This window comes from Zingiber officinale, chromosome 3B (genome assembly GCF_018446385.1).
Source record: "Zingiber officinale cultivar Zhangliang chromosome 3B, Zo_v1.1, whole genome shotgun sequence".
In the NCBI taxonomy this organism is placed as follows: Eukaryota; Viridiplantae; Streptophyta; class Magnoliopsida; order Zingiberales; family Zingiberaceae; genus Zingiber; species Zingiber officinale.
Window position 1 is genome coordinate 112,114,957 of NC_055991.1, and position 11,173 is coordinate 112,126,129.

Here is an 11,173-nt window from a genome sequence, read left to right on the forward strand (position 1 = left end):
AAAGTAAAATTCATATTTAAATATTTATTAAATTGCGTGTGTGATATGCAAAACTTGTAAAGCTTTTTTACAATATAATTCATTATGTATTATTTACTATTTTAAATTTAATAATAATTTAGCTAAACAAGGTAATATTTGGATGTATATGTTATTTAATCAGATAACTCACCGGCCTAAAATAAGCTGTCAGTAAGTAACTCAACCGGGTAAAATACCGGTTCAGTATCTACAACTAAACCGGTTTAGGGGTGGAATCATGTAATTTGAAAAGCTATTATAAGGTTCCAAGACGAAATTCCCTTAATGCCCTCTCGCAGTGTGACATCCTCCCAATTCATGCCCCTCCCTCTTCCATGGCCTCCGCCTCTTCCCCATGCCATCGCCTCCTTCCGCCGTCCTCCTCCCCTTCCGTCGACCCCTGCTCCGCCGTAGCATCCGCCTCCCACCCTCCCGATCTCCCCTTCTCCATGACTGACGATCAACCTGCCTCGCCGCCCTCCGCCGCTGACGGATCCTCCCCCCCAGTGGACGACCCTCGCCCCTCTCCGCCACCGGCCGAACTCTCGCTCCGAAAAACACGCTTTCCCCGCGCCTGCACCTCCCGATCCCACTCCGTCGCCGCCGCTGCCCGACCCCCGCAGCCAGAGCGCCGCCCTGTGACACGCCGGGAAAAGGAGGAGCAGCAGCAAACCGGTAGAGTGATCACCCCGCTCCTCGAGCCTCCGCTTCCGCCTCAACTTCCCCGCTGGGAGCTCCGTTCCATGTGGGAGCTTGCCTCAATCTTCAACTTCCTTCATGTTAGGCTCATCTCCTGCTGGTTAAGCTCCTTCTCTTCCACCGATATTTCTTTCTTTGCTAGATCTCTAAGGGATGTGGTTTGTTTTCCTGTTTGGTTCCCTAGATTTTCAGACCGCTGCTGAACATTGCCGCAGAGTTCTCAGCTGAAGAGCTCGAGACGGCGCTTTTGACGGCGAGCAGCACGCTGGATGACGTGCACATGCCTTTGCTAAAGGTTTTTATTTTCTTGTTGTGACTTAAATGCTGTAGCTTTAACCTTCCTTGTTGACTGCTCCTAAAATTACATCTCATGTTATCTTGAAGAACCATAAAATTTTTGCCAAGACAAAGCAGCTGCAGTTTGGTTTGCGTTTCCTGTTCTGTGAAGTTTAATGCATGCTTCTTAAATTGCCTGATGTTTTCCTAATGATATTTTTTCCTTTTTGGCATGTTGCTCAGTTAATGACGGTTTCTTGTTGTGAGTACCATCCTTGCTTGGAAAAACAATCTCTATTCTTGTTATATTAGTGTGTTTTTGGCTGTTACTGCTTGGCATTTCATCGTACATAGCTTGCTTGCCAATACCTGAGTAAATTGATTTTTAAGAGGTTAGTTAAAAATTTCACGTTGTGTATTTCTTCCCATTTGTGTCAATAGGCTATCCCTCCGGTAACTCGCATGGCTCTAGGGCGCACAACTTGGGTTACTGTGCTTTGCAGAAAATTAAGAGATTGGTGGCACTGGGTACAATGGCATTTTAAATTCATCTGCTAATGACATTGTAACAAAAAAACATAATGGAATAATTAAGCAAGGGTTTATCTATGCAGGTTGCTGAGGGTGAGATCCCAATTGTTGCATCCCATGGGTAAGGTTATACAACATACCAAACACAATGTTTATTCAAGTTTCTCTAGGTGTTACGATTTTAGATCATTTTTTTTTCAGGACGGAAATTGAGAAATATAGAACACTTCAACCCGGGACAAGAGTGTTGATTTTAAAAGCACTCTGTGATATCCGTGTTGAGGTGCGTCATGAACTCTATGATTATGTTCTCTTACCGAAGTCTAATCATAATCTTCATCTACTAATTAAATAGTTCATATTTCAATCGGTGTGGGCCTTAGTCTTGAGTGCCAACCTTGAAATGCTTGCTTTTTCATGCCGGATGAATTATGTTATATCAAAGAATTAAAGCATTATATTCTCAAGGCTAATTCTAGTGTTTTTGGTTGCCATTGGTTGTTTCAAATTATAATGAGGCATTTGAATTAAAATTGACTTGCTTGTAGATGAAGAGAATTTATAAACTAATAGTTCGTGGGTTCAAGTTATGCTACTATGAACACCTAATATTTTCCTACAGAGATAATGGAAATTAAATTGAAAGATGGGATTTTAGTCATAGATGACAAGGACCTATAAACTTATAGTTCACAGTGTTCAATTTATGCTACTGTGAAACACCTAATAAAGTTTAACCATTAAATAAGTGCACTGAAACTTGCGAATTAGAAGCTGCATTAGTAAAGGTGTTCCTTTTGCAGTTTATACTAATTGAAAATTATATAGACAAAATGAAAATGCCAAGTATTTCCCTCACCTTTCAAATTAACATTAAATTATTGTTATAAAGTACAAATTACATTATGTGATCAGGAAATGTTGTTCTCATGGCTTTCCATAGAATATAGCTATTGGTAATAAGTTTATTCCACCTATTCTCTGATGATAGCTTTTTAATTATTGTTGTACTATACACTTATAAAACTAATCTTGAATCTAATTATTATTAGTTGGGATCGAAGGAGATAAAGATTATGATCTATGTTTTCTAAATGAGTCTCCACTTAAATGAAAGTTCATGTGACAATGGGGACAATTATGGGAGTCGAGAGGTTTGGGTGCAAGAAGAATTAGGAAGGTGCATGATGTTATTGCTTAAGTTTGAGCCATCTGCCTATTCACACCACACCCAAGTCCTATTATATGTTGAATTGGGCTGGATCTTTCACCCAACCATTCCTACTGGCTATGCTGGATGATGTCATGATACATCCCAATCCTCTAGAACATGGCCTTGATTGTGATCTAGCAGGTTCTACACAGTAGAAAGATATGATACTAAAACTTGGATCACAATTTGAACAACATTGGAGGTTGTCATTCTATAAGTAGTATGATTGAGCTAATACAATTTATGATTTTTTGTCAACAATTATTGGTCACATAATGGAGCTAAGAGTCTTTTTTCTGTTGAACTGAGTTTTAAATTACCATTGTCTGAGTCCACATTATGCCGGCATTGAGTTAATCTTTTCCACTATGCAGCAAGAGGACATTCGGAATTTCATTGATAGTTCTTTGAAACATGGCATCCAACTCTCAGCTTTCCGTAAAGAAAGAATTGGTGGTGATTCACATGGGATTTCCTATTGGTATCATTATTCTGTTTAGATTTAGAATACAATTATTGTACAAATTTGGTTATATTATATATATAATGATTAACGTTGGCAATTTTTTCATTTCTTTATTTTGCAGGTATGAAGATGATCCTATTGTTGGTCACAGATTATACCGTGAAATAAGACGAGTTGAGACAAAAAACACCAGGGCAAAGGGATCTTCATCAATCTCCCTTGTTTCTTTGCAGTGGGAAACTGTTGCAACCAACTTAGATGAATTTCAAGAAGTATCTGTGAGTTCCTCCATTTTGGTTTCCACCTATTACAATATCATTTTAAGTATCTTGGTAGCATAATGCAGCCAAAAGAAAGTTATATGATAGACTAAAAAGGGAAACTATAGAAACTGCTAATTTCTTCATCAATGTCATTTTCAAATATCTGGGTGAGAGTAAATTCATCTTCTGTTACTTCATCAAACGATAGTGTCCTACTGTTGTTACAGTTTTCTGGTTACTGAACTCCTTTGAGCACAATTAGCTGTGGGCTTCTTTTGTGATTTTGGTTCCCAGTTAACAATCCCAAATTGTTGTTTCTTTATTTTTATGTAATTTTGAGTCTATAATGTGTGATCTTAGATGGTGCTCTCAACAGTAAAGATGCCTCCCTTTACCATTCTTCAATTATCGCAGGACACTATTGCATCTTTTGGGGGTTGAGGATATAACTTGATGAAATTTTGCAGTGTAGACTACATCAGTGGTCTACCCATAAAACATTATGCCTACTAAAGAAGCCAGATAGTTTGACTTTAGGAGTCTAAGAGCTCTAATGCAATTTAAATGAGTGTACCTTTGTGTTATCAATGTGACTGTGATTTGAGTTTTAATCTCTCTAGGTTTATTACTTATTTAGTCACCTCCATTAGTCTCTTGCATTGAATCAGACCTCTATCCTTTATCATTTTTTGTCTTTAAAATGATTAAAATCCTGTGGTTTTATGGTTTCTTGATTCAATGCTATTGTACAATTCTTTTTTATCCTTATATGCAATGATTGGCTGACCTAGCATTTTGGTTCAATAATTTTACATTTACGTTGTATGATTAAGGAAATTGTTTTTGTTTTCATGCTAAGGTTTTAAGTTTTGTTTCATGCTGCTGGAATTTGTTTGGTGGGAATTAGAAAAGTACTAATTTTGGTTACTAGACCATCATATATTATGTGGTGAACCACTATTTAGATGTTAGAATCTACACTACTAGTTTGTTGAAATAGATCAGCATGTGGACTAATGTTTAGTTACACCAAGTAATGGGTCTAATTGTGATCTCTGCTTTGTTGAGTCCATACAGTGCTTCTGCCAACCGACTGACTGATCTGTATAATTTATTTGATGATTATTCCATTTCTCTTTATGTGTGTTTGATATTATTTTTTTTTATTTTCAATGCTTTTTTACAGGACAAACTCTTTTCCAGTAAGAATAGAACAGAAGTCTCTCTTGGGAAGAAGTTAAAAATTGACTCCCTGCCAGAGATTGAGAGAATTCACAAAGTATATGATTCTTTCCCCCTTATAGTTGGTTAGGGGTTATTTGGTTAACCATTGCTTGCAAATGCAAATGCTTCAAAGAGTGGCTCTTTGGTCCTTGCAAATGCAATTGTTGTAACCAACAGTTCTTTATGTATTATAAAATGCAATTCCATTAAAGTAGTCCTAGTTAGGTGATAAAATTGTTTTCTATACATCAAAAGGATATTTAATATTCAACATAGTGTTGTTTGCATGTTTGTTTTTAATTATTTTAGTTATAACTTCTAGAACATTATAACACCACAATTATTTGTTTGAAAATAAAGCATATCATTCTAGTTTTTAAAACCATATTCAAAAAAGGAAAAAAAAAAACATTTCCATTATCTAATATTTTGTTATTTGCTAATTTAAGAACAATATGATGACATAATGTTTATGCCATATCTATAAGATTAGCTAAAACAATATTTCTAAGAATTTCGTAGTTTTTTTTTTAAATGAAATCATGATACCATGTTATATTGTTTGTTTAAATATTGATTTATGTGTAAGCCTGATTTATATTATTTCAACTCCTTAAATAAAAGATACTTGCGAGCCTTGAGGTCCCGGAGAAGGGTCGGACCATATTGGGTCAATTGTATTCAACCTTACCTTGCAATTTTATAAGAAGATGTTTCCACAATTTGAACCCGTGGCCTCGAGGTCACATGATAACAAATTTACCGTTGCGCTAAGGTTCCCCTTCACGTGGCACTAGATTAAAATTTATTGCCTTATTTTTATATCTTCTTTCTGTTTTTATTTTTAATATACTGTAATTTTGATTTGATTCTTGTAGCTTGCAAGTGGTTGCAGTTGTTTTTGCAGCTGTTAGTGCCCAACCGCTCATAGATTCATAGCTTACAGGTCATTTGCAAATCACAAGCAATCAGATGCTTGCAAATAGAATAAATGCTGCAAATGCTACCTGCAAGAAACCAAATAGCCCCTTAGTTGATATATTTCTGCTGTAAATTCTCATGTATATACTGCTCATCATTCTTCCATAATTCTTAATTTATGAAATTTTGGTTATACCACAGAAAAAGGAGAAGCTGTTGAAAAAGCAGCAAAGAGAAGCCATCCTCCTTGATAGCTTTTTTACAGCAGATGGGATTTCATCAGGCCGTTCCCTTCGTGATAGAAAACCTGTCACATATACATTTGGTAAGACCATTACAATTCTAATGATATGGTCCCTCGTCTGATGTTTTGACATGTATTTATTATGATCTAGAAAATTTCTGAGTTGCACTGATTTCTTACCTCGTCATGATATTTTCTCCCCCTAATATTATCTGTGAGCTAATTGTTCTTCCGCACCTTTTCCTATTCTATTGGGTTTCAGGAAGTTGCAGGCATGGCAATGAGTAGGTATCCATGAAAGTTGCACTACTGAATGCCATACTCATACTTATCAAGAAGCTCATACTCTTACTCATCTTATACCTGCTATAATTGTTTATTGTTTTATCTGTATAGCCTTCCATGTTATAACATGTGCACCCATACTCACAACATGACAAAACTCAACCATATTTTTTAAAAAAGAGAAATTAGAAGTTTTAATAGCGTATATTACTATATTTATATATCTATTAACAATTTTTTTTTAAGAACCTACTTCCCAATCCTCCAAACATAAACTTGCTTCATACCCATCATGGGTATCTACAACTTTACCTGAAGTCATTTTAAACCCATCAATGGATGGCCAGTCCTGATTAAACAGAACAAATTAGCTATTGATAACCAAACGTATCCCTCTGCTTGCCATCCTAAAACTGTAGAATCTACAGAAAATGTATGATTCATGGAGTTATGCTTCACTTGATCCTTAGGCTTTCAAAATTGTGCAATTATTGGTGCTAGTCTAATTCTTCATTCTTTGATTAATTGGGTTTTGGAGAGGGAACGCCCAAATAATTACTTATTAGATAGATGTGTTTCAATAAAGCATTAAGGCCTTATTACATTGTGGTACATATGTTTACTTACACTGCATTTTCATGATTTTTGAATAGGGATAAATTACCTGCTTATTAGTTATTGAGTCTAATTATCAGAGGGAGAGAAGGTGCTACCTCTGATACTGAGTAGAAACTTGGATATCTTATTGTTATGTTTAAATAGGAATGCCGAATACACGGAACCTATTGTTCAAGGACCAGTAATTGCATCAGATCTCTACTAGCTGGTCATTTTTTCTCTAATTCCTCAAAAGTCCTTATTGCTTGCAATATCTATACCATTCTGGAATGGTAATCTGTCATGATTTGCTAGAGATCTTGCTTGACCTTGCAATGGGTAAATGGTGTTGGGAATCATCTTGGAAGAGCTGTTAGCCACTGATTACAAGTAATTACTCTAAATAAAAGACTCGTTGGTCTGGTCAACTAGTCGTATGGATATTCAAAGATAGGTTGAATTTTTTTGTCTATATATCATCAGACATTGGTCATGAAAAACAGTCATGGAAAAGGTTGAAACAGTTCTAGCCTTCTAGGAACTAATATTTTGTTTGCTTCAATCTGAATCTGAGCAGTGACCTATGCCATAGTATTTCACAGGTAGCTTAGATCTTTGTTTCTTTTTGGTGGCTTTTGATGGATTTCAGGGATACCATTCTATCCATGATTATCGTGATATGCAATTGCCTTTCTTGTTTTTCTACATTTTTAATCACAAATTAATGATAGTTTCATGTTCTATTAATTTTCAGATGACTATGATCGCTCTATTAGTGAAGCTATTAAAATAACCAAGTATGTATGTCATTTCTTTGTATATATGGCAAACATTTTGTTCATAAAACTGAACAAAAAAAAAAGGATTCACATTAACAGTGCAAGTTTTGCATTTTATGTTTCAGGAGAAGACAAAGCTCTCCTGACACTATTGTTAAAAAACCAGTTACTGAGAAGTCTGAGATAACAGCAAATGGTAAATGGAATGGTTCTTCTCAAATAGAACCAACTAATGATGATGACATGGAGTCTCCAAAGTCAAATGACTATGAAGAAACCGATGATGACCTGCAAGATGAGACACTTGATCGCAGGTACCAATATTGTTATTCCCAGTGATTCTTTGGTATATGATAAAGCTCACCCACTTTTGCACCTTGTGACATAGCAATAGGAGAAGGAAAAGACCACAGAGGTATTCAGAAAAGGATTTTGTGGATACTGTTTCAGATTTTGATGCAGATATGGACAGTGACGACGACATAGTAGGAGAAGCAGTATATGACGAGGAATATTTGAGAAGTAGAAAACAGCGAAAGGTATCTAGTGGTTCGGAAGGTGATGAGGAGTATCGATGGGAGGAGGAAAATGCAGAAGATGAGGAAGAAGAGGAATATTCTTTAAGTACTAGTGAAGATATGGATGGGGAACAATGTAAAAAAAGTTTTCCAAGTCGGACTAGGCAAGACAAAAAATTGAGGTCAGTTGAACTCCAGACAGGCCTAAGACGCAGTAAGCGAGCAGTGCGATCACGCATAAATTACCGACAGTATGAACTTTCTGACACAGATACAGGTTCAGGGCAACCAAGCAAATCAAACAGAACCGATGCAAATTCCAATGCATCTGGTGATCTAGAACTTTCAACAGCAAGTCAAGATTCGCACGAAGTCGACAGTGAAGAAATAGCAAATAACAAAATAACTTCAGATCATATTGAGGCTGGAGATGAAGAGAAACAAGCAGTAGAAAAGATGTACAATAATGTACAGGAGGAGAACGGTGTCCAAAGAATGAGATTCCTGGACCTGAATGAACTTGCCCCAGGAACAGGTCTTGATGATGGCCCTACAACCAAAGATGAAGATGAGCATAACTTCTAGGCATTATGCTAATGAACAGGTTGGTTGCCTACTCGACCATATCTCATCATATTGTTTTGATATCAGTCCGTGCAAATGGGTGATCCAATTCTGCGCCTATCAATTCTCACAAGGTAAAGGTTGGTAGCCGGGATAGTTTATTAGCTATCTCATTCAGCTCCTAATTTGGGACTGGAAATCAAGACATGTAGATGGGATGCTCAGACTCATGGATGCCTGAGTTTCAGCTTCACTAGTTGATGGAAATTTCTGAGAAAGGAATTCATTGTACAATATGTTTCATGTACCATAGCAGATGAGCTGACAGGTTCATATTTCCTTGTTGCCTTCTTTGCCATGTAGCGGCACTAATGTTAAACATCACCTTAGAGGATATTAATCTTTGTAGCAATTTTAATGAAGAAAATAGTCCATGTGGCTAGATCTCATCTTGTTGCGTACAATTGAGTATATTTCAAGCATCGTCATGCCTTGAATCTAGTCTCAAATTCAAGCATAGATATGATTCTCTTGTTTATCTGATCTTTATGATTTTCTTGTGACATTTAGATTGTTTTCTAAAAGTGTATCAAGCTGTCATTAATAGGGAAACTCCTGTGCCCAATCAAACATCTAGTTCGCTGCCTCAGGTATTGACAAAGATCAATTATGATCATTGTAACAGTTTCTTTTTTATTTTTTTTAATGGAAAATGATTCATCCATGTGTTTGTATGATCAAGTGCTAGAATGTGGATCTTCTATCATTGAGGAAAGAAATCATGGGATTATCATGACGGTTAGAGATGGCGACTCACTTATCTCTTTGCTTTAATTTTGTGCAATTTCCCTCTATGAGGTTTTATTTGGGAAATCATTGTAGCCTTTATTTGGGAATTCATTGTAGATTCCCTTGGGTCCTTTGTGAATTGTGATGCTGTAAGGAACAAGTATCATTGTGATAACACTTGAGCATGGTGAATCTTAGGTTGGTTGTCTAGGCCAGCACCATCACCTAGGCACCACATTACATTTCCAGCTGCTCTAGTCCTAGATGAGAAGACAAGGAAATAGAGTCTAAATGTTCATGAAGGCTTAAATTGCAATCTCAAGGATCATGGCCATTTGGAAAGGTAAGGGTGGGGCTTAAGACACTTTCAGTTGAATCATCTCACTTAGAATATGTGGTACCTATGGAACGATTAGTCCAGCATTGTGTCCTCATATTTCAAGGACTCGTTCTCTTAACAGAACACGGAAGCAAAGATCCTTTTATTTTTTAGACAACGTGCCTTGAGTTGTATGGTAGGCACACGTGCGATGGTGGCGATAAAGGCTCATATGTGCTAAGCATACGTGGATGTTTCACTTCATTTTGTACTAAACATAATCAACCACCATCAAAGATAATTCTTTGGTTTGTGGTTAGGGTTCATTTGTTTGTTACACAATTGCACATCTTGTTTGTGGAAAGGTCATGATGAAGCTTGTTGTGCACCTTCTTTGCCTTCTACCATAACTCTCTTTTGCACCATATGTAAATTTCTCCATCTAAGGTCACTATATAAGATCTAAAATAAGATATAATTTGCATAACTAAAACAATAACTATTTTTCATGACCTATACCTTTCTCATCTTTCTCTTGATGATTTGATTATCCTCTTTCTCCTCTCTTCTTGGCTAATCTTGTCAGTCAAAGGCACAATACTGATTGGGAAGAACCGCTTGTGTTACATGAGGAGCTGCAGCTTCTCCGGCGACTCCAATCAACAAAATTCTAGGTGGAAATATTGCAACTGGGCAACAAGCTTGCCTATGTCATTCTCACTAGCAGGGGAAGTTACATCCTGGATGAAGTAGAACAGTAAACAATCCAGTTGATAAAGGGAATGATTGAACAACCTATATGATATGTTATGCAAAAGGATAGTGTAGCCATTGTCATGCAATTAGTTTAGCTGTTTGCTTCTGTGAAAATTTATATGTATACCGAAAAGCTATGTGCAATTGCATGACATCTATTTTTGTTGCTAGCAAGAAATTTGTTCTTCAAATTAAATAGCAATGCTATAGATTGGCAACAAGAATGCTAATTATTGGATAGGCAAGAACCTTTGGGAATTTTCTACCTTACTAATAATTTCTCATTCTCATTCACTTTTATACTCTTGTAAGGCATGTTCATTAATTTCTTTCAATATGTTCATTAATTTCTTTCACTTAATAGTTTCATTTAAGACCCTCTTTAGTTTGTCATGTTTGTATACGTTTGTGTATTTGTTTAAATGTACTATTTCTTATAAAATTGGTTCAAATAAGTCAATTATATATGTAAGATATTTCTAAAATGATAAGAATCAAATAATATATACTTTTTATTTATATTTGATATCTAAAATTAACGCCACGGGTTATCGACTTGACTTGTATGTATACAAAAGAAATGGTTGACTCAGATCTAACATACAGCAGTCTATTTACACACTGAAAAACACAAATTATCTTCTGCTCTACGAGGTAATGATGCTCCAGATGACCAGTGGCTTGGGACCATCCTCTGCTCCTCCAAGC

At 36.3% G+C, this 11,173-nt stretch overlaps 1 protein-coding gene across 4 annotated transcripts; it reads left to right on the top strand.

Moving 5' to 3' along the window:
- The first annotated feature begins 311 nt into the window (after window positions 1-311).
- Window positions 312-9,050, top strand: LOC121967305 (DDT domain-containing protein DDR4-like). Of its 4 annotated transcripts, XM_042517442.1 has the most exons (13): window positions 312-800; window positions 905-1,015; window positions 1,438-1,524; window positions 1,611-1,648; window positions 1,729-1,810; window positions 3,115-3,221; window positions 3,328-3,484; window positions 4,656-4,748; window positions 5,816-5,939; window positions 7,495-7,537; window positions 7,645-7,833; window positions 7,908-8,641; window positions 8,736-9,050. In XM_042517442.1, the coding sequence occupies exons 1-12, from the start codon at window positions 357-359 to the stop codon at window positions 8,620-8,622; spliced, it is 2,190 nt and encodes a 729-aa protein (XP_042373376.1). In that variant the 5' UTR covers window positions 312-356; the 3' UTR covers window positions 8,623-8,641; window positions 8,736-9,050. The 4 variants fall into 4 exon arrangements, with proteins under 4 accessions (XP_042373376.1, XP_042373375.1, XP_042373377.1 ...); XM_042517441.1 differs by having other exon boundaries at window positions 7,908-9,050; XM_042517443.1 differs by having other exon boundaries at window positions 7,914-9,050.
- The last annotated feature ends 2,123 nt before the right edge of the window (window positions 9,051-11,173 follow it).